The sequence below is a fragment of the Kogia breviceps genome, chromosome 4 (assembly GCF_026419965.1).
Source record: "Kogia breviceps isolate mKogBre1 chromosome 4, mKogBre1 haplotype 1, whole genome shotgun sequence".
In the NCBI taxonomy this organism is placed as follows: domain Eukaryota; kingdom Metazoa; phylum Chordata; class Mammalia; order Artiodactyla; family Physeteridae; genus Kogia; species Kogia breviceps.
The window spans coordinates 170641125-170663711 of NC_081313.1; the positions used below are offsets into that span (position 1 = coordinate 170641125).

Here is a 22587-nt window from a genome sequence, read left to right on the forward strand (position 1 = left end):
TAGGTGCTTAATAAATGCTTGCTGAACAAGTTAAAGAAAGGTTCAGCTAGACAAAGTACTCTCCCTCTCCTGGGACAGGCCCTCTTGATCTCCACATGCCTCCTCACCTGCCTGAGGCCAGGCTGTGGCTTTGCTCATTCCCTCCAGCCTCGATGTTGAACACCACACAGGCACTGGGCTCCACGTCTCCAGTGGTCCCGAGACGGCTCGACAGTGGCGGCAGCAATGGGGTCCCTGAGAAGCATCTCCGGACGACACCACCGCCAAGGGCGTTCATGGGGGCCAAGCCAGAATCTGCCGACTCCCAGACTGACTGGGGAGAGAGTGACAAAAGATGAGCAAGTTCCCAGGCGTGGGGCCCCTCTGGGACCATGGGGACCATGAGACTCTGAGACGCCCTCACCCAGATTCCTAGACTGACCCGGAGAGTTGTACCTCGGTCCTACTTATTCCCGGAGTGAATTTCCTTCTCTGAGCCGCAGTTTCCTCATCTATGAAATGGGGATGTGGATCTCAACTTTGCAGGATATGAATAGCGCCTGGCCCACAGTAGGCTTTGCAAAAATACTTATTTATCAATTAATACACAGTCTATTCATTGTTTATAGCATGATATAATATATTGCTATTTATTATAATAATATGCACTGTAATTGTATTCTAGCATAGTCTATTATTATGTATTAAAATACAAAAATAAGATATGCAATAAGTAAACAAGTGAATAATGACAGTACCAATAGCTAATCTTTCTTGTACACTCACTCCACATAGGTGGTGTTCTAAGGATGCCTCATGGCTTAGCTCACAAGAACACGAGGCCATTTTATACAATTATCCTCATTGTACAAACAAGAAAACCGAGGCTCAGAAGTTAAGTAACTTGTTGAAGGTTGCAGTTGGTAAGTCAGTGGTGGAGATGGGATTCTGGATTCTGAGCTTTGCTGACTCGTTACTTGAAGGAAGGATTTAACAGGAAAAATTAAATGAGGTAGTGTTGGCAAGCATGCGCTGGGTAAACGCTTGGGCCATTTAAAACTCAAACAGAATCGGGATGAGTTGATGAGTCGGGAGTGTGCTCTCTCCAGCCCAACAGATCTGGATTCAATCCATGCCGTGTGGTCTAGGCCAAGAATGCCTCAGTTTCCCCATGTGTGAACCAGTGATGAAATCCAAACAGATTCCTTGGGGTTGTTGATAATAAAAGGATTCGGCCGGCATGTGCCCGTCGTAGGCTGGGAGCTGTCCGCGGTGCTGACCCCAGGAAGTGGCACCGAAACTGGAACCCACAGCCATGGGGGTAGGATTGGGAGCCAAAGGAAGAAACATGGGAGAGGCAGAGCTCAGAGCCGGCCTTCTCCTGCTCTGCCCCTGCACCTCACAAGTGAGTCTGTCTCTACCACCAGACTCAACATTCAGATGGGGAAACTGAGGTCCAGGACCACAGGGCTAATCAGGGGAGAGCCAGGGTGAGGGGGGTGGGGAAGAAGATGAGAGAAGGGGACATCAGTTGACCCTCTACTATGTTTATTTCCTTCCTTATGAGGTGGAGCTTCTTATTCCCATATCACAGGGGAGGATGTTAAAGCTCAGAGAGGAAATGACCTGCTGAGGGTCACACGGCTAGGGGCAGCTCCTTTCCCCCCCCTCTCCCTTCAAACCTTTGCACGCATCTGCTCCTCCTAGGACCTAGGATACCTGACTCTTCCCTGACACACACCCCATTTCAGCACTACCGTTACCACCCTCTCCCAAGGGCGTCTCACAGTTCTAATGCAGAGATCGAAGTGTTCCATCCTAGGCCTCCCGAGGGAGGATTCCTGGCAGCTGGGAGGATGTGCAAGAAAAGCTGAGGGTGGGGTGTATGGAGACAGTGGGCCCCTCCCAGAACAGGAGGCTCACTGAGATGTCAGCTGTCTGCTTTCTTCCTGAGGAAACTGAGTTCCAGATGGGAAAACCACTTGCCCACATTTTTATATTCATTCATTGATTCGTTCAGTATAAAAAGATAGTTCATGTGGTGCTAGAAAGAAAATGAAACCCTGTTAGGGCCTGGAGACTGATTGGGGGAGGGGCCAGTAATATCGCTCAGGTGTAGTTAGGGGCCCCTCTGAGGAGATGACTTTGAGCTGAGACTGGAAAGAGGAGAAGGAGCTGGCCAGGAGAGAACTAGGAAAATAGCATACCTGGCAGAGGGAACAGAATGTGCAAAGGCCCCGAAGTGGGAACAAGCTGGTGTGGTTTGATGAACAGCGAGGGGAGGCCGGAGTGGAGTGCGGGGAGGTGGGTTGGTGGGGAATTGATGTGGAGCCTCAGGGATGGTTCTGGGAGTGCATTGAGAGCTTTTTAAGAGATGCCACTTGCGGGACTTCCCTGGTGGCGTAGTGGTTAAGAATCCGCCTGCCAATGCAGGGGACACGGGTTCGAGCCCTGGTCGGGGAAGATCCCACATGCCGCAGAGCAACTAAGCCCGTGTGCCACATGAGCTTCCACCCTAGAGCCCGCGAGCCACTACTACTGAGCCCGTGTGCCACAATTACTGAAACCCATGCGCCTAGAGCCCGAGCTCAACAAGAGAACAAGAGAAGCCACCGCAGTAAGAAGCCCGCGCACCATAACGAAGAGTAGCCCCCAGTCTCCGCAACTAGAGAAAGCCCGCACGCAGCAACGAAGACCCAACGCAACCAAAAATAAGTAAGTAAGTAAATAAATAAACACCGATGAGTTTTGTTTTGTTTTGTTTATATAAATTTATGTATTTTATTTATTTATTTTTTTGGCTGTGTTGGGTCTTCATTGCTGTGAGCGGGCTTTCTCTAGCTGCAGCAACCTGGGGCTACCCTTCTTTGCGGTGAGCGGGCTTCTCATCGCGGTGGCTTCTCTTGCTGCAGAGCAGGGGCTCTAGGCGCGCGGGCTTCAGTAGTTGTGGCACGTGGGCTCAGCAGTTGTGGCTCGTGGGCTCTAGAGCGCAGGCTCAGTAGTTGTGGCGCACGGGCTTAGTTGCTCAGCAGCATGTGGGATCTTCCCGGACCAGGGCTCGAACCCTTGTGCCCTGCACTGGCAGGCGGATTCTGAACCACTGCGCCACCAGGAAAGCCCCCGATGAGTTTTAAAAAAAATTTTTTTTAAGAGATGCCACTTGCTTTATGATTTTAAGACGCCTCCTGTGTCTGCATCAGGGACCATTGGGGGAGGATAGAGGCTGGGGCAGCATCCGGGTGGGACATGGGCCAAGGTGGGGCCCATGAGTGGATGCGGGACATGTTTTGGTGGCTGAGAGATGGGCCATGGCCATAGGGTGTTCAAGGAGATTCAAGGGTAACTCGTGATTATGATGGGTGACTTGTCACACAGTTCTCTGGATGGGTGGGGTCACCATGACCTAGCTGGGGAAGATTTGGGAGGAAGCACCACGGTCTGGTGAATTCAGGTTCCACACGGCCCCCAGGGGGAGCCAGAGGAGGCAGCTTGATGTTTGGGTCTGGGCTTGTGGGGGGCCTGGCTTGTTTTGGGCTGAAACAGACAAGACAGGCCCTGTGGGGAGCAGTCGACCGCATCTGCAGGGGCTTGGGGTGGTGGATTCTTCAGCAAGCCCCGACTCCCAGGATCTAGCCTGGCTCCTCCTCCCCCGAGGTAGTGTAAGGTAAGGATGGGAGCTCTCAGAGCTGCAGGTGGGGGAGGGGAGGGTCCTCCAGACCTCTCAACTGCAGCGTTAATCAACCTGCTACTCCAGACTAATTGCTTTCCTCCTTGAGAGTCTGGAGTGGGGACAGAGGCCTGGCGGGAGGCCCTGGGTGGGGAAGGGATTGCGGGGAGGCTGAGAAGCTGTCTTTTGATTTGTTCAGCTCTGGCTGCGACCCCAAGTCCTGCCTCTATGACAAGCCCTAAATCTGTCCCTTGACTGATCCTAACCTCCTGTGGCCTCCAGCACCCCTAGATCACAATCCATACCCCTCACCGCAGCCCCCAAGACCCCACGTGCCCTCCACCTCCTCTCACCTTCCTCTTCCCCCCTCACTCAACCTGCCTCAGCCTCACCAACCTTGTCGTAGCTGCTCCTTAAACCTGCCTCAGGGCCTTTGCACAGGCTGTGCCTTCTGTAGGAAATTCCCTTCCCCCAGCTCTCCCCATGGCTGGCTGCTTGTTTTCATCCATTCTTCAGCTCAAAAGTCACCTCCTCAGAGAAGCCCTCCCTGCCCAGCCTGGGAAGCCTCACTCACATTCACCCACCTCCAGAGGTTATCCTTTTTCTTGGTTTAATTTCTGTCTGCCCAGCCTGTGAGCCTCCATGTTCCCAGGCCCAGCACAGTAGGTACTCCACGTGCAAGTGGAATGACTGATGCTGTAAACTGAGTGTCTGGAGGAGCATAATGTGGTCCCCACTTTGCAGAGGAGGAAGGTGTGACTTGGAGAGGGAGCCAGCTGCCGGGGTTCACTGGGGCTGCCTGATCACACACCACATTAAAGAGGAGGGCCAGGGATTGTCCTGGGCGGTTGGAGCAGTTGGGGGCTCAGCTCAATGGCAGGGGTTCAGAGCATAGACAAGGGTCCCAAAGACTCAGGTTCAAATCTTGCTCAACCATTCACCTTAAGGGAGAGGTAGCCTCTCTGGGCCTCAGTTTCCTCATCTGTAAACTGGGTCTACCCTTATCTTTCTCCTCCTCCCACAGACAGCTGGGGCATGGCTAAATGAGTTAAAGCATGTGGGACCACCTCATCCTGACTTCTCTCCAGCCACAAAATTTTAGCCCCCCGCTTTTTTACACAAGCATATAGAGTCCCAGAGAAGTTACCAGCCACTCAGGCATCAGCCTGGGATTCAAATCCAGCTCCTGCCCAGTTCCCCACTCACTACTGTCTTTTTCTCCTGCCTCAGTTTCCCTGCCCCGAATGTCCAGCCTCACACCCTCCCCACCCTGGACTGAGGGCATCCAGGCCCCCTTTCCTTGGGCAATCAAAAACCTTGCACCCTTGGGGCTTCCCAGGTGGCGCAGTGGTTGGGAGTCCGCCTGCCGATGCAGGGGACGTGAGTTCGTGCCCCGGTACGGGAAGATCCCACGTGCCGTGGAGCGGCTGGGCCCGTCAGCCATGGCCTCTGGGCCTGCGCGTCCGGAGCCTGTGCTCCACAACGGGAGAGGCCACAACAGTGAGAGGCCCGCATAATGCAAAAAAACCCAAAAAACAAAACAAAACAAAAAACCTTGCATCCTTGGGGCTTCCCTGGTGGCGCAGTGGTTGGGAGTCCGCCTGCCGATGCAGGGGACACGGGTTCATACCGCGGTCTGGGAAGATCCCACATGCCGCGGAGCGGCTGGGCCCTTGAGCCATGGCCGCTGAGCCTGCGTGTCCGGAGCCTGTGCTCCGCAACGGGAGAGGCCACAGCAGTGAGAGGTCCACTTACCCCAAAATAACAAACCTTGCATCCCCACCCAAGGGGTCCCTAGTGCCCTCCCTCCCCCATGTCCCCCACCCCGGTCCCCTGCTCCCAAAAGCAATGGCTGCAGCCGTGGGCTGGACACTTGGATCGAGTCTTAGTGGCCTTTATGGGGCCTCAGTTCCCCCATCTGTCCGTGGGTTTCCAGGCAGCTCTGGGTATTTCCAAGTACTGGGACCCCCCCTCCCCCATGGCCTGGACAGGGGCACCCCCTTCAGTCACAGCCCGCTCCCCGCTGCTCACCTCGTTTAGCGGGAAGGATAGCGCTGTTCTGCTGCGCCTCATGGCAGCATGAGGTGTCTCTGAACCTGGGGAGATGGACGTGATACCTCTGGGCTCTGAGAGCCCTGCTATACTCCTGCGAGAGCCCCCCCTAGGCAGGGAGCCCACTCCCATACCCTGCAACCTCTCTTGGAGCCCGCAGATAATCAATCAAGGTAACCTGGGCCAGACCACAGGCACCAGTGTGGGGCAACCACCCGGCCCTCTGCAGGGGCCTCCGTCCAAGGGCAGCGGGCTCGGCGCCCAGACATACTCCCCAAGCCCCCTCCCAACTCCCTGCCCAAGCCAGCAGCTTTGAGAGCATCAGGACCCTCAGGAAGAAGTCCCCTGGCCCCATGGGAGATCCATTTAGCTCCCAGCCAAGCTCTGGAGCGTGCAGGGACCCCAGCCCACTACTTGAGAACCCCCCAAACTCACACCAGCTCTGCGAGGCCTGGGTAGGCCTGACGCTCACTGCCACCACTGAGTCCTGCCTGAGTCCTGTGACCTCGTAGGGAGCGGGGGAGGGGAGGACTTAGCCTGCCCAAGAGGCGGCCCGGGGTCCCCGCCCAAGTGGAGCCCCTTAACTGTCTGAGCGCCAGGCCTGAGCAGGATACACCCACATGCTACCCTCGGGACCCAGCCGGGAGGTGGGGGGCAGTGCGACTGGGAGGGCGCGAGGGTGTCACCAAGAAGGTGTGGGAGAGAGTGGTGAGGAGCGCGTGATCACGTGTGTTTGTGGGGGGAGGCGGGGGAGGGGCGGGCACCGAGTGGGCAGGTGTTAAGTTGAATTGTTCTCGTGTTTGCTTATGAGAGAGGGAGGGAGCCAGAGAGAGAAGAGGAGCGAGAGAAGGGGTTGGGGGTGGGGGGGGGATGGAGAGAGACCGAAAGATGGAGACAGAGAAGCAGAGAGGCAGAGAGAGGTGCAGCTCTGAGGTCAGAGTAGGAGGATTTTTTTTACCAGCTTGGGGTCTGGGACATGGGCTTCACAGCCAGAGCCCATGAGGTATGTCTTCAGGAGGTTGAAGATGGCCTTCGGGAGGTCCCTGGAGGCTCCGGGAAAGTTGCCCACCATGTTCTGCTGCCCCAGGCAGATCGATGACCCTCTCTGGTCCTCTGGTCCACACTCTCTACAAACGGTGGGGGCTGGAGCTGCAGCAGGAACCTGGGGTCCCCAGGAGGGGCTGTGGGGTGAGGAGGGCTGTGGCCAGGGGGAAAAGGGTTCATGTGACATTGCCACCTCCCACGCTGCCATGAGTTAATGTTTCACAAGACCTGCTGCCTTCCTGGGAGGCCCTGCTGTCCCCTCTGCCCCCAAGAATCATCAGAGCATGACCCTCCCCTGGGCGGGCTTCACCTCGATGTGCTGGGTAACTTTGACCCCCAGCCTCTCTGACCACCCATCTCACTGTGGGTTAAACTCAGCCTTGAGGGGGCAGCTCCAGGCCTGAGTCATGGCCAAGGCACGCGGTCGAGACCCAGCCTGGAACCTCGGTGTCCCAATCTGCTAGAGAAGCCTGGAAAGTCCCTGGGGGGGGGGGGGGGAGCGGGTAGAAGCAAGAACCCACAGACCCACCAGGGTCCCCGGTCCCAGGCCTGCCCCTCCCCAAACTCAGTTTTCCCTCCTGTACAATGGGAGGGAAGAGAGTGGACGCCTATGCTCAGACCCTGGGAAACAGGACTGAGACGATGGGAGTCGAGGAGGGGAGGGCATTTTGACTCCCTGTTCTCTGCATGCTTCTGGCCCTTTCCAGCGTCTAAGCCTTTGCACAGGCTGTCCCTGCCTCCTGGTTACGCCTGCTGATCTGCCCTCCTAAAGACTTGAAGGAAGACCAGTCAGATTCTGGAACTTGCTGGCTGGAGACTTCCCCATGGTGTTCTGGTTAAAACTCACACTTCTTCCCATAGCCCACCTGGTGTTCCACAGATCCCTCCCTCACCTGGCTCTGACCCTGCTCACCTCTTTGTTGTTTCCTAAACACCCCTAGTTTTTCCTACCTCAGGGCCTTTGTACTTGCCGTGTCTGCTTCCTGGGACACCTTCCCTGGTTTCCCCCAGGGTGGCTCCTTTACCCTTTCAGGTCTTGGCACCAATATCACCTTCCAGGGACTTCCCTGGGCGGCCCAGTGGTGAGGACTCTGCACTCTCACTACCGAAGTCCCGGGTTCGATTCCTGGTCAGGGAACGAAGATCCCACAAGCCACGTGGTGCACCTTCCAGAGAGACCTCCCTACCCTCTCTGCAAACCTGGACACATGGAACACTGGGATCCAGCCACAACCCCAATCTGTGACTTTCTGGCCCTCAGCCGTCTCAAATTATGTCACTTGATCCCCTGGCTGTTGTCAGTCTTTCCCCTTGAGACTGTTGGCTCCATAAGGGTGGAGAAATGGTCCCCACTGTGACCCCAGCACATAGTATGCACTCAAGAATGTTTGTCAAATGTGATTCGGGATGCCTCAGAGGAACAGCAGGGGCTTTATTCCCACAAGCCTTGCCCCTCTCCAGACACCCCAGCCCCATCCAAACCCCCCATCCCAGCCTCTTGAGGATCACTCCAGTGTGTGATGGGCAGAGGATGACCTTCGGCTCACGAGCTCCTGAAGGAGGAACACATACACGAGGTTATTCAGGCACCAGTGGGCTTTGCAGCAGGGGCCTGCCCTGCTTGGGAGGGCAATCCCCCCAGCCTGGCCTCCCCCCAGGCCCATGGATACCTCATCCAACTCAGACACGCCTTTGTGGCAGTACCTCACGGCCATTATCACACATCCGACGAGCAAAACAGACACCAGCAGACACACGGCCACCACCACACCTGGGTTCCTGTGCAACTCAGGGGCCCCAGTATCACCTGGAGGGGAGCTCTGAGTTAGCCCTAGACCCCGTCCCTTCTAAGGCTGAGACACCCACCAGGGCCCAGTGCCTTTAGGTCCCCTCTCAGGAAGTTGTGCTTAATTCCCTTTCCAGTCTCTGCTGTAACCATTTTTTCAAGCACATTTTTATACTTTTACTTTTGTTTTTCTTCTCTTTTTTCTTTTTCTTTTGAACGTATTTGTCTACAAGCAAATCAATTTTGTTCACTGTGTTTCCACAGCCATTGTGGGCCACTTCTGGGAGTTCTTGCAAAGTGAAAAAAATAATCCAAGCTAGAACTCTGTTCCCAAATGCAGCGACTTTCTGCGGATACATGCAAAATTTGACACTTCGTGAAGATGGTTTATATCCTGTGACTTTAAGCAAAATGTTATTATGCTTCGTGTTTGCACTCTTCTTTGCATGTTTTGGAGACGATGTATCATTTTGAATGACAGATTTTTTTTCTAGACCCTCTGAAAATGCTTGGCCTCTGTTGGACCCCTGGGGCCCTGTATGATCACACCCTGCAACTTCCCCACCCTCACTGTCCCCCACTAGTACCCTCACTCGCCCCATTCCAGCCATCTCACTCTTCCTCAGATGCACCAGGCGCACTCCTACCTCAGGGCCTTTGCACTTGCTGTGCTCACTGCCTGGGCTGTTCTCCCCCTAGCTACCTGTGTGCCTCCCTCGTTCGCCTCCTTCAAACCAAGACCTTGGCTGAATAGTCTTTAAAATTTTCAAAACCTTTGCACTCACATTCCAACCCGTTATCCTGCTCTACTTTGTTCTTTTATAAACAAATATGTAATTTACTTATAACCTGTCTCCCAACATAACTGTGTCTCACAGGGCCCAACACAGGATAGGTGCTTAATAAAACGTGCTTGGAATGAAGAAAGTCTGAAGAGGTTTAGGTGACGCTGGGGTGGGAGAAGAGGCCCTTCCCAGCATATTCTTAGGACTGTGTCTCCCCCTGGTGGCCAAATCTCAGAACTGCAGCCTGGTATCTGCAACCATTCCCATCTGCCCCAACGTCCCAATACTCACCAAGGTCAGAGGCCACGGATGTCCCGTCAGTGGTGGCCGAGGACACGGAGGAAGGCACCGTGCTGGGATTGAGGTGAGTGGGGCTCCGATGCAGGGTGGTCAAGGAGATGGAACTCAGGGGGCTAGAGTGGGAGGTGAGGGTGTGCTCTGAACTGGGAGAACCGGAGCTGGAGTGGGTGACTGTCTCTGCTTGTGAGGAGGTGGGCTGCATGGTGGAGGTTCCCCCTGAATTTGAGGGGGTTATGGAACCTGATTCTGAACTAGGGGTGCTAGGGTTGGGGGTGGAGTCTGTCTCTTGGCTGTTGTGGTTTTCCACTGAAGAAGGGGAGGGGTGGCTGGAGGGAGAAGTCAGAGATTCGGAAGTCAAGCTCTCCATCTCTGAGATTGTAACACCTGAAAAGAAAACACCATTTGGGGTGCAGGGAGAAGATGATTAGGAACAAGGGCTTGAGATCCCGGCCCAGACTCCCGTCTGGATGCCTCTTTCCCTCTTATGTCAGATAGACGACACCCACTGAGTGAGTGCTCAGTGGGAAACTGAGGTGCCCTTGTCTGAATTGCCTTATCTGAACTCCCACAGCCAGGGTTCCAGTTCAGGGTGGACCCTCCCTGCCCCCTACTCTTGCTTCAGGGGTCTAGAAATCTCTGGATATAGAGAATGGCTGCAACCCAAGCAGCATGCTGAGCAACTCTTTTAAACCTTCTGGGGCTCAGATTCCGTGTCTGTAAAATGGACATCACAGGAAGTCAGAGTCTCTGAGAGCTCACGCAGGTCTGGTACAAGGTGATGTTTGATGGCAGAGATCCACCGCTGAGCTCGCAAGGAGGATCAGCCCTAATCTGCTTCCCCAGGTACCCGGAAGGTCCCCATGGCTAAACTCAGAGTTTTATTGGGGGCACAGAGGCCTGGGCTCTAAGACTCTGGAACCCCCACTACCTTGCTCCAGCTTCTTCCTAGCTTCTACCCCATCCTAGACACGGAGCCCAGGGGCCAGGCTGAGGGTGGGTAAAGATTTCATGGGCTGCCCCCCACAATTACTTCCTTCCCAATTCCAGGCTGCTGGGCACCTTAACTGCTTGCAAGTTCATTCATCAACCACTCCCTGCCCCACCCCATCCACTCTGCCCTGGACCAATCTTTGTGCTTCCTCCCCTGCCTCACCCCAAGCAGCAGAAATGCGGAAATAATATCTGACACTGGCCCCAGGAGGGGGCAGGGTCCACATGCAGACCCTGTTTCTCTGTCCAGTTTCCCAGGCCGTGTGGTGATGACAGATGAGTCTAGAAGAGGCATGGTGTGCTGGCCTGACTTCATCCCCATTTTACTGGTGGGGAACTGAGGCTCAGAATGGTAACGAGTCTGGCCCCAGGTGACTGGAAAGTGGGAAGAAGGCCCCTCAAAGACCTCCAAGGAGTCAAGGACTAAGAGTTCAGCCTCCCCAAAATGCCTCCCACCATTATTTGTGGAGGAATACAGATGACAAGAGGTTTCTGCTGAAATGAAGATGATTCAGGGGCCACAGTGGACCCCAAGCCAAGCTAGACCTCTGAGGAGTTGAACTTCTAAAGCAAACTGAGGAAAACTAGTGGGCCTGCAAGGAGGAGGTTGTTGAGGACATAAACTCTACTGAGTGCCTGGCGCAGAGCAGGCACTCGCGAGCTGCTGGAGGATTGACCGGAAGGTAATATGGGGCTGTTTCTATGCACTGTGCCAGGAGTCTGCGTTGCCCAGGGACTCCTAGACCAGGAGACTGGCATGAGCCAAGCCAACTGGTTCTAATCTGGGTCTGGCACAGGCTGGGAGACTCGGCTTGCCTGAGCCTCAGTTTCCAGAGTTATGAAATGGGGATAAATGTGGTGCCTTCTGAGGGAAGCCCTTGTCTGCTATAAGAGTCTCACGTGTGGTGGCCTCCATTCTGATATTCCGGGTTTGGGGCTGGGACATGGGTCAGAGAGAGTGATGACTTTTCCACCCTGGGAACTGTCTTATAGGGAAGCAGGAAGAAATTAACTCAGGTGCCAAGAACTTCTCCTGGGAGCCATAGAAGCTCAGTGACCAGGAAGTGAGCACTTCTCCCGCCCGCACTCCCATGGTCCTGGGGACCTCACACTTCTCCCTTTGGGGTCTGGCTAAGAAAAACGGAGATTTGAAACGGAACTTCAAACTGGGTATGAGGCATTCACCAGCCTCTCGCTGGTTCAGGTTATGCTGGGGTGGAGGACCTGGCAGCCTCGGGACTGGGGCGGGGAAGGGGTGGAAGGGTGGTGGTGCTCCCACTGTTGTCATTACCTTTCCCACCTTGCTTCTGGGAGAAGGTGCAGCCCTTTTGGGGGGAGGGATGGAGTGGCAGAGCAGCGTGGCCTAAGGGAGGAGTCCAGATGCCAGGTGTGTGGCTCGGCCATATGCCCCCTCCAGCTTCCTGGAAGCTGGATCTCCTTCTTACCTGTACTTACCTATAGCGGTGACAGTGGTAGCTCCGGAACTCCAATCAGGTTTCAGCAGCAGCACCAGAGTCAGCAACAGAAGAGGCTGCGGCAGCTGGGAGCCCGCCATTGCTGCGTGGGGAGGGGGGACTGCGGGCTCCGCACAGGTATGCGGCCAGGTGCCTGCTCTTTACCCCTGTGCGCCCCCTGCTGGCGGAGCGCGGAGCTGCTCAGGGTCGAGGCGGAGGCAGGGACTTCGGGACGCAGGGCCTCTGGGAGGCGCTACGGTTCACCAGGGGCGACATTCTTGACCCCCCCCCCCCACTTGGACCCCTCCACCTCTTCAAACAAACCCTCCTGATTCATGACCCTGAAGCCTTTACACTCTGCCTATCCCCTCAGGACACCCTCTGCCCCTTCTAGTTCCCCCTGGAGCCCCCATCACTCTGTGCCCCATCTACGGCTGCCCCAAACCCACGCTGTCACCCCCCTCTACCCTTCCTCTTGGCCAGGCTGCCCCCTCTGGGCTCCGAGCCCCCTCTCTCCTTCTCTGCCCTGTCCCTGATCCCACCAGCTGGGGATGTCTGTGTACGGCTCTCTCTCACCCAGATCGGGGCCCCTTAGGGGTGGGCCCAGCACCCCCCCCCCCAAATCTGGATGTGGCTGGAACCCTCTAGTATTTCCCGAATGAGGCACCCATGCATGCACCTGTAGGATTTTCCAGGGCCAAGGGACTCACTGTGGCCATTCTAGGCCGGGTCCCCAGACACTGGCTTCTGGAGTACTTCCATCTGGAACCGACTGGATGCTGCCCTGCTAGCCGTGGATGAATATGATGGTACATATGAGGCCACGCTGGCAGCCCTGACCTCCGGGAAAGGTTTGGGGTCCCCATCCCCGCCACAGACCCTAGGTGCCAACTGCATGGTTGGAAGTTTTGGGCCCCTCCTGTCCAGGATATTCCAGATCCCTCTCATTCTCCCTCGCACCATGCCCGAGACACCCCCGTAAGCACAGGTGGACCAAGACCCAGACTGTGGAGGGCTTTATTCGTGAGACCCAGAGAGCCACATGGCTCCTCCCCTGGTGTTCCCCCACTGGTAAGCCAAGGTCCTAGACACCTGGCCGCTGCACGTGCCGTGACTTGTCCCATGCTGCTGGTGCCAAGAGCGCATCCGTGGTGAGAGAGGCCCGGGTGCAATGGCCGCGCCAGGTGGCTTGAAGCAACTTGGCTGCTAACTGTTGCCGCTTCAGCCAGCAGCGTACAGTGAAGCCCCTCCAGGCTGACTGGATGGCCGTGGCTGCCTTGTTCTGGTGATGGGGTTGCCGGGGGCTCCGGGGGTTTGACTGGGTGATGCAGCCCCGTGGCATGCCGGCCTGGCCTGCAGCACCCCGGCCCGTGCCGTGCACCACCCGGCTGGGCAGGGTGAGGCCGCAAATGTGGCATGTGCGGGAGCTGGAACCCGCAAGCGTCACCACGCTGGGTGGGCTCCCCAGCCCGGAGCGCAGGGACTGGCAGAGAAGACAGGCGTGTGGCTGGCAGGACTGGAAGCAGCGGTGGTCAGACGCTGTCCTGGCCCCGCTGCCCATCTCAGCCCACATGCCTGGGAGCCGCATGCGCCGGGTGCAGCTCCGGCGGATGCAGAAGCCTCGCCACGCAGCCTGGATGATCGTGGTGGCTCTGCAGAGCCGGGCCAGGTCCCGCCGTACACGGTAGCCACGCCAGGCAGCCTGGATGGTGGTGGCCCACTGACGCCACGCCTTGACGGTATGGCGCACCAGGAAGCCACGTGTACACGCCTGGATCATGACCACCGCGTAGATGATTATCTCCTCCACAGCCTGCACCAACGCCACCAGCTCCCCCGGCTGTCTGGGATCCACCGCTGCCACGACGTCCCACGGCACGGCGCTCCTGGCTGGCTCCCACGCGCCGCCAGGGTCCGCAGTGCTGTTCCTGGGCCCGACCGCTACAGTGGGGACGGCAGAGTTCCACGCTTGGCTGCCAGACACGCCGGCGTCCTCGGGACCCTGGAGTACAGCGGGAGTCAGGGAGGGATGCCCCGTGATTGTCTGCAGGAACCACGGAGCTAAGGGAATTCCGAGACACCAGCGGCGACTCCTGGTTAAAAAGGTGCCGCCGGGAACCACTCGGTGAAGACTCATAGCCCAGAGACACCCTCCGAACCCCCGGACTCAGCCTAGGGATGACCATCCGTTGTGCCACCTCGCCAGTGTGGATTCTTGGCGTTATGGCCAGCGGTACACCCGTGGAATGTTTAGGAACTTCCTGTGAGGACCTGGGGGCGTCCTCCGGCTCCTGATGGGCGGGCACAGTCCCAGCCACAGAACTGTCTGGCATTTGTGGGAAAGGGTCGTCATGCATGGCCCTGAAGGATTTTCTAGGGCCAAGGGACTCAAGGCCATCCTGAATCAGACCCCCCAGACGCTGGCTTCTGGAGCGCGCTGGGGATGGCTTCCTTCTGGAGCCCTCTGGATGCCACCCCTCTAACCAGGGGAGGATGAAGTGGCACATGTGAGGCCACGCTGGTGGCCCCTGACTTCCAGGAAGCGCTCGGGGTCCTCATCCCAGCCACAGACCCTGGGTGTAAACCGGTTGCCATAGTACTGCCATGGGCCAGCTTGGGTGACCCTGAGATGACAGTAGAAGCCATCGTCCCATGGGAATGGCTCCAGGACATGTGAGCCACCGAGGGGCTCTGGGGCATAATGTGAGCCTCCAAAGCCTTTTGATAAGCTGAGGGGCTCTGGGGCACAACATAAACCACGGAGGGGCTCCGGGGTACAGTGTGAGACACTGATGTCTGTTGATGAGCCAAAGTGCCCTTGACAGACCCTGTCTGCACACCGGGGACCCCCACTAGCGGCCACAAGGTGGGAACTGGCAGCCTCCCAATTGCTGGCTGACCTCGGATGCACAGTTGGGGTGCCACCACTGGCCACGGAGTGCTTGGCAAAACTCGGGGACTGGGGAGGGACAGAGGCCGTGCCACTAGTCATAGACATTGCTTAGCTGGGAGACACCTCCTCTAAGAGCAGCATTTGGTATTTGGGAAGAATCTCATCCTCTGCAGGGAATTCTTGACTATGGTCGATGTCAGTTGCCAAGGGACCATGGGCCATCCACGGAGTTGCCTCAAGGACCTCGGACTCCCATTTCGATATGGACCCCTGGGGCAGAGCCTTGTCCAGGTCCTCTGGCTTCATCACAGTCTGGTGGCCTGTGGTCTCAAATGGCATCATCCCAAGAGCTTTTCTCAACTGTGAGGCTCCTTGCAGAACCGTAGGCACTTGGTACGCTCCCTTGGCTGTGCCATTGGCTTCCTGGAGATGAGCTTGAGCCAGGCCAGGGGTACGGGATGCCTGGAAGGAGGCTGAGTCCCCCAGGCATAGATGCTGGGTCCACACTAGAGGCCACAGGACAAGGAGGGATACTTGAGCCCACCCCACTTTCCGCTGAACCTAGGAGCAGGCTTGGAGCAGTTAGACTAGCTGAGGGTCTTACAGAGAGACCTGGCCTCTTCCCACCAGCACCGGATGCTGCAGTCAGGCTGGGGGACACTGCGGTCGTGACAGAACTCAGAGGCAGGGTTCTGGCCGTGCCACTGGCCCCAGAACCTGAAGGAAGGCCCTGGCCCACGCCCCTGATCACGGACCCTGGGGTAAGGGTCTGAACCCCACGACTGACCGTATAACCTGGTGGAAGGCTGGAGGCCACACAACTCATCATGGACCCTTGAGGAAGGCTCTGGCCCACGCCCCTGATCACGGACCCTGGGGGAAGACCAGAGGTCATGCCACCGGCCATAGTTGTGGTCACGTTGCTGGCTACAGAACCTGGCGCCACACCACTGGCCATGCCCATCCCAGGCTCCTGGCTGACAGCATCTGCTTGCTGGTAACTGGATTTGGAGATTGTTTACAATCTCAGAAGGACAGAAGGACACTGTTGGTCCAAAGATATTGGGAGGATCGACATTGACCTGAGATATGCCGGGGCCCACATTGGTGAGGGAAAACTTGGATGAACTCACATCCAATCCACCTGGCACTGAAGCCGGAGAGAAGCCAGGTCCCGCCTCTGAGGCTGGTTCATGAATCAAGGGGGCACCAGCCACAGTGGCCCAGGATGTAATGGGGGCCATGCCCCTGGTCACCTGAGATCGGCTTGGGCCCATACCAGTCACTACACGTCTCCACCCCATACTCCCTGACACGCCAGGGAACATAGGTACCCGAGATATACTTTTTGGGAGCATGCCAGCAGCCATGGTGCCCTGGGACATGCCTGTAGCCATGCCCCTGAACAGAATCCCCTGAGATATACTGGTTGCCCGGCCCAGACAAGAGTCCTCTCCACTGGCCGCAGATGCCTGGTAGAGACTTGGAGCTGAAACGGTGACAGCAGATTGTTCAGTTATGCTTGGGTGCCTCCCCCTGATACTGGATGGCTGATGAAACCCAAGGGCCACCTTGCTGAACTCAGGGGCCTGGGGATTTGGGGTCACCCCACTAACCATCAGAGGATCTTGACATGGGTCCACCCTAGTAGACACAGTTGGCTGGCTCAGCTCCCAGCCCAGCTGTTAGCCACTGACGGATATGGTGCACATGAGGTGACTTCAATGGCAAAAGACGAATGACGCTGACTGGAAGCCACTGCATTCACCCTTGATGACAGTAGATTTGAACCCACCCTACGGGCCCAACGTGGCTGACAGAGTGCACAACCCATACCACTGTTCACAGGTGGCTGGGCCAGGCTGGGCGTCCCTCTACTGGCCATAGATGGCTGGCCTAGGCTGGGGGCCACCCCAGTGGTCATAGATGGTTGGCCTAGGCTAGGGGCCACCCCAATGGCCATGGATGTTTGGCCTAAGCTAAACGCCACCCCACTGTTCACAGGTGACTGGGCTAGACTGGGGGCCACCCCGCCAACCCTACATGTCTGGCCTAGGCTGGGGGTCATTCCATCAGTCACAGGTGGCTGGCCTAAGCTAGGGGCCACCCCACTGTTCACAGGTGGCTGGGCTAGGCTGAGGGCCACCCTACCGGCCATCAATGGCTGTGCAAACCTGGGGACCACCCCATCAGTCACCAATGGCTGAGCTAGGCTAGGGGCCACCCTATTGGTCCTGGATGTCTGGCTTAGGCTGGGGGTTATCTGACTGGCCACAGATGGCTCAGATAGGCTGGAGATCACTCTACTGGCCATAGAGAGCTGGTCCAGGTTTGGGGCGACCTGACTGGCTACTGTAGGCTGGGATAGGCATGGGGTCAACCTACCGGCCACAGATGGCCACCAATAGACCGTAGGGACCACATCACTCAAAGACAGACTTCTGGTCAACCCAGTCCTACAGGGTTTCTGGGACAAGCTCTCCTTCAGATTCATGGAGCTTTGGCCTGAGGACACATCTCCTCATCATCTGAGCCCCAGTGGACACTCAAGGTCATGCGACTGGCCACTGAACTGTGATGCAGAATGGAGATCAGTTCTGAGGCCACAGAAGACTGGTCATGGAGGTTTGGGGTCATGTGCCTATGGCCTGCTCTCTCAGTCTCTTCCATATTCCCAGGTCCCTGGGACCTCTCCACAGGCGCCCCAGAGAGGAGAGGATCTAGATGAAGGTCCCTGTCCAAGCTGGCTTCCCAGGACTCCTCCTCCACCAGGTCAACAACAGTCATGCTGGTCATAGACTTGGTGGAAAGGCTGAGTGAACTGCAGCTGCTCAGTGAGCTCTGGGAATTGCTCATATTGGGGCCGTAGTCTGTGGAGCCCTGGGAGAAGCTTCTGTCCAGGTCACTGTCTGGACCCTGTGGCAAAGTGGACACCAGTTCATTAAGTATATGGCTAGTCATCAGCTCCTGTGGGCAGTGAACACTGGAAATAGTACCCCGTGTTTGATTTTTCTCCTGCCCAGGGATGGCTGTACTGGGAAGGGTGGGTGCCAGCCTATTGCCTGGGGAGGCTTGGAACAGTCTGGGATCAACCTGAGTCTTGAGGGCCCAGCAATGACCATGAGCCATGGAGCCGGGCCACAGATGGCTCAGATAGGCTGGAGATGACACAGGCCTTGGGGGCCTGTGGTTGTGCTTTGTTCACCGTGGAGGCACGTGGTGGACTTGGGGTCACCTTGTTGGTCATCTCCCTATTGCCCATCTCCCTCCCCCATGATTTGGGGACCGAGTTCTCTGCATGGTCTCCTCAGGGACCATAGATGGCTGTTGCGGACCTCTGGCCACTGAGGGTTGACACACACCAGGAGGTACCCTGCTGACCCCGGAAGGTTGACACCTGCAAGGCGACCCCCCCATAGGCGGCGGCACACTGGTGGGAGGGGTGCCCCTCCCACGACCTGTAACGCCAGGAAGCTTGCCCGGTGCCACCACCCTGCCTTCCACCGATGACGCCCATGGACGTGGGGCCACCCTGCTGAGCTCCTGTGGATTGTGGGCGCTTGGGGTCATGCTGCCACTGGCCATGAGTGGCTGCCATAGGCTGGGGGGTGGCTGCTGGTGGGGCGAGTTGGGCAAATTGGGGTCCACATCACTCACCATGGGACTGAGATCTGATGCCAGTTCACTAGCCCTTGGGTGTAGGCACACATTTGCCTCACGGACCTTGGGGGTCAGGTACAGATTTAGGGTGTCTTTAGGTGTCTCCTGTGACATAGTGGGGTCCAGCTCAGCAATCAAGGGATACTGATGAATGGTCAAGGGGTCAAGGAGTCCAGCAGTCAAGGAGGCGCCCACAGAGACCACCGATGAGCAGGGTGACCCCCCGAGCATGGCCCCATCCCCCACCCCTTCCAAGAGCCTGGAGGGCCAGCCTGTCATGAAACCCTCCCAGGCCCCACCCCAGGGAACCCTGACCTTGCTGGGCTGTAGTCTCATGGGGCCCAGGGTGGGCCCCCATGCAGCCGACGGGATCCCCCTGCAGTCCACCTTCACGGGGGTCAGCGTCACAGTCACCCCGCTTCCCGCCATTTTCGCGGCTGCCTTGGGGAGGACGACTCCAGACCTCAGGGCCGCCTGAGAAAAAGACTGGCTGAGGACTGAGCCCAGCTCACCCTGACACAGGGCCTGGTTCAAGGTGGCCCGCTCCTCCTCCGTCAGGGCTTTGCTGAGCACGTCCGCCAGTCTGCCCTGAATGGCCTTAGTGAGCTCTGCCTGCAGCTCGCCCCGGGACAGGGCGCAGGACAGGCTGGTGGCCAGCTTGCCCCAGGACAGCGCCTTCACCAGCGCCGTGCCCAGGATGCCCTGGGACAGGGCCTTGGCCATCGTGGCTCCCGAGACCTCTTTGGACAGGGCCTGGTTCAGGGCCGCCCTCACTTCCCCTTGGGAGAGGGCTTTTGCCAGCAGGGCGCGGAGCTTCTCCTGGGAGCCCAGCAGGGCAGCCAGCCTAGCACACAGGGAAGCAAGCTGGGAGGCTGCCAGCTCCTCCTGGCAGGGCGGGGCTGGGCTGGTTGTTGACGGCTGGGCCCAGGCGGCCCCACTGTCCCCCCGGGATTCGACATTGCACTTGGTGTGTCCAGCAGAGGCCAGCAGAGGCACCAGCGTGTTCTGGCTCTCAGAGGGCCCCTGGCGTGGGCCCTGGGTGGCCTTGCCCTGCACGTAGCTGTGGGACAGGAGCTGGGTCAGTCTGTCCTCAGGCTTGGCTCGGGGCAGAGCGCCGACGTGCTGACAGGGCTGGGTGGAGGCCTTGAACTCGACTAGGAGTGGTTGGGACTGGGTCTTGCTGCTGAGCTCAGCGGCCTGGCGGGCTGCATGGAGGCTCTTGGCTGTTTCTGTGGCCAGATGTGCCTGGGACTGCGCCTCGGACAGACACATGCCCAGATGTGACTGGGCCAGGGCCGTGGTCAGCTCAGGGGGTGGATGTCCTTGGGACGGGCCCTTGGTCAGCTTGGTAGAAACATGTGCCTGGGACAGGGGCTTGGTCAGCTTGGCCCGCAGACGTGCCCGGAGCGAGCCTGTGATTGAACCCGGGGCCGGTTGTGCCTGAGGCAGACCTGTACTCAGATGTGCCACAGCTGTTTCTATAGGCTCACATACCTGGGATAGGGGCTTCACGACATCCGTCCTCAGGTGTGTCTGCTTGTTCCTGCCCTCAGCCACTTTTGACCAGGACAAAACCACGGGCACTTCCGTGGCCACACTGATGTTAGATGCTGTTTCCGTTTTCAGCCGTTTCTGCGAGAAGGCCTTGGTTTTCTCACCTTCCGAAGGAGGCCTGGCTGGAGCCTTGGGATCCCCAGCCCCCAGATGTGATGGGGGGAAGCATTTCACTTTTCCCGCAGTCAGGTATGAGTGAGATGAGACCTTGGTCCCCCCTGCTGCCGGCCTCGCGTTCTCCACAGCCTTGGCCTTCGGTCCACTTAGACACCTGTGGGATGAGGTGTCGGGAATTCCAGCTGCCGCCGCCGCTGAAGATGGAGGTTTGAGATTTCCAGCCGCCGGAGCGGGCAGGCACAGGGTTCTGAGGATGGTGGCTACCGAGCGTAACTGAGCTGGGGTCTTGGTTACCATGGCCGCCGGGCGTGTCTGGGCAGGAGGAGCTTTGGTCACGCCTTGGAGTGTCTGATGAGATGGGGTCTTGGCCATCGTGGCCGCCTGACACGTCTGCAGTGGGGTCTTGGTCATTGTGGCTGCCGGGCGCACCTGGGGTGGGGTCTTGGCCGTCACGGGCTCTGCACACCTCTGGGGCGGGGCCTTGGTCATTGTGGCTGCAGGGCGTGTCTGCGTTGGAGACTTGATCTTCGAGGGCAGCAGGCACAACTGGGGTGGGATCTTGGCCATCGTGGCTGCCGGTCGTGTCCGGGGTGAAGTGTTGGTCATCGAGGCTGATGGTCTCATTTGAGCTGAGGTCTTGGTCACTGGGGTCGCTGGGCAGGACTGGGGTGGGGTCTTGTTCATCATGGCCGCCGGGCATGACTGGAGTGGGGTCTTGGTCGCTGTGGCTTGTGGGCACGTCTGGGGCGGGGTCTTGGTCACTGGGGATGCAGGGTACACCTGGGGTGGGGTCTTGGTTATTGTCACTGTGGTCGCTGGGCATGGCTGGAGTGGGGTCTTGGTCATTGTGGCTCCCGGGCGTGTCTGGGCTGGGCTCCTGGTCATCGGGGCTGCTGGGTACATCTGGGGTGGGGTCTTGGTTATCACAGGTGCTGGGCCTGTCTGTGGTGGCCCTTCGAGGGCCTCTGCTTCCATGTGGGTCTGGATCTTGAGTTGTCCTTGAACTACCTGGGCACACCTTCTGGGTGGTGGTGGCCCTGGGGCTCCTGCCTCGTTGGCTCTGGCAGTTACTTGCTTGGTCTTCATCGTGTCCCCCTCTACGTGGACAACGCAGGCATTTCTGATGGTTCTTGTAGGCCGGCAAGGGCAGCACTTCACCTCTAGACTCACAGGACACTGAAGTCTGATGGCAACGGTCTGGTGTGGGAGGAAGGCGACGCTGGGGCCTACGACAGAGCACGTACCCGGCTGTGACATGCCCTGGGACTGCAGCAGGGCCACCTGGTGGGTATAAGCGGCCAGGCTGTTGGAGGGAGGAAACTGGGTCTCCTTGCTCACCATGGTGGGCTGGGCCAGAAGGGACTTGCCCTCTTCCGGATGCTGGAACCGCACCTGCTGGGGCGGGTGGTAAGGGATGGCCCCCTCCTCCACCTTCGCTTTTTTCTCCACAGTCTTGCCAGACTGGAAGAGGCACCTGGAGTTGAAGCATCTCCAGGCCTCCTGGATGGCTTTGGCCGCCATCATCTGAGAGATTAGCTTCTGCCGGAGCCGGTAGCCCCTCCAGTAGGCTTGGATGAGGGTGGCTGCATGGGACAGCATCATGTCCATTTCGTCCACCAGGACATTCTTGAAGGTCTGGCTCTCTACCACAGCCCAGAGGCGTGGGATATGACAAGCCACCATCTTGTCCTTGTCCGGCTGTTGCAGAAGGGTCTCCTTGGACGCAGGTGGCTCATGCTGGGGCTGTGGACGCAGTGTCCCTGCTTTGTCTTGGAGATTGCGGACGGGCTGATAGGAGCTCTGCCCACTGGGTGACACCTGTAGCTGTGTTGCTTGCTGCGTTGTCTTGGTTCCTAGGTGGCTCATCTCTGCCTGTGGGGGGTTATAGGGAAGTGGTCAAGGAGCGGTGCAATGTACACATGAGGCCTCCTGGCTGGGACGGGTACTCACCCCAGAACCTACATCTTCTTGCTCCTGACACCTTGTAATCTTCCTCCTCTCCTTCGCAGGCCTTCTCTCCCAGCCACGTGCCCAGGTGGCCTTTGATACCGATTTCTCCCTCATCATCCTGTGGCTACTTCAACATCAGCACACAGGGCACATTCTCACCTGACTGTCTGACCACCTATCTGCTTTTCGACCTTCTCCTGTATCTGGAACATACTGTGAGTACAGCACTGATCACAGTATTTTGGAAATATCCTGTTTGTGTGTGCGTGCGCCTGGTGTTATTATTTGCTTTTCTCCACCGACTGTGAATTCCCAGAGGGAGGGAACCAAGTCTGAGTTACTTCTGTGGCCCTATC

General features: G+C 57.7%; 2 protein-coding genes across 2 annotated transcripts; both read right to left on the bottom strand.

The window, feature by feature from the left end:
- Positions 1 to 103: 103 nt before the first annotated feature.
- Positions 104 to 12174, bottom strand: CIST1 (colon, intestine and stomach enriched 1). Its single transcript, XM_067033319.1, has 5 exons — positions 12059 to 12174; positions 9605 to 9997; positions 8154 to 8295; positions 6657 to 6825; positions 104 to 313 (listed from the first exon to the last, which is right to left on the bottom strand). The coding sequence occupies exons 1-5, from the start codon at positions 12156 to 12158 to the stop codon at positions 104 to 106; spliced, it is 1014 nt and encodes a 337-aa protein (XP_066889420.1). The 5' UTR covers positions 12159 to 12174.
- Positions 12175 to 13119: 945 nt separating this feature from the next.
- On the bottom strand, positions 13120 to 22147 carry IQCN (IQ motif containing N). The gene is made up of 2 exons (XM_059062424.2): positions 18926 to 22147; positions 13120 to 14059 (listed from the first exon to the last, which is right to left on the bottom strand). The coding sequence occupies exons 1-2, from the start codon at positions 22145 to 22147 to the stop codon at positions 13142 to 13144; spliced, it is 4140 nt and encodes a 1379-aa protein (XP_058918407.1). The 3' UTR covers positions 13120 to 13141.
- Positions 22148 to 22587: the final 440 nt, after the last annotated feature.

Bases quoted from the DNA above. Each gene is read 5' to 3' on its own strand.
- IQCN (XM_059062424.2), bottom strand. From the start codon at position 22,147: ATGAGCCACCTAGGAACCAAGACAACGCAGCAAGCAACACAGCTACAG. The intron at 14,060-18,925 runs GTCAGGGTTCCC...GCTGTACTCCAG, and splicing joins TGAGACTACAGCCCAGCAAG to GGTCCCGAGGACGCCGGCGT.
- CIST1 (XM_067033319.1), bottom strand. From the start codon at position 12,158: ATGGCGGGCTCCCAGCTGCCGCAGCCTCTTCTGTTGCTGACTCTGGTG. The intron at 6,826-8,153 runs GCATCCCGAATC...CACCGTTTGTAG, and splicing joins GCCCCTGCTGTTCCTCTGAG to AGAGTGTGGACCAGAGGACC. The intron at 314-6,656 runs GTAAAAAAAATC...CTCTCTCCCCAG, and splicing joins ATGTCCCAGACCCCAAGCTG to TCAGTCTGGGAGTCGGCAGA.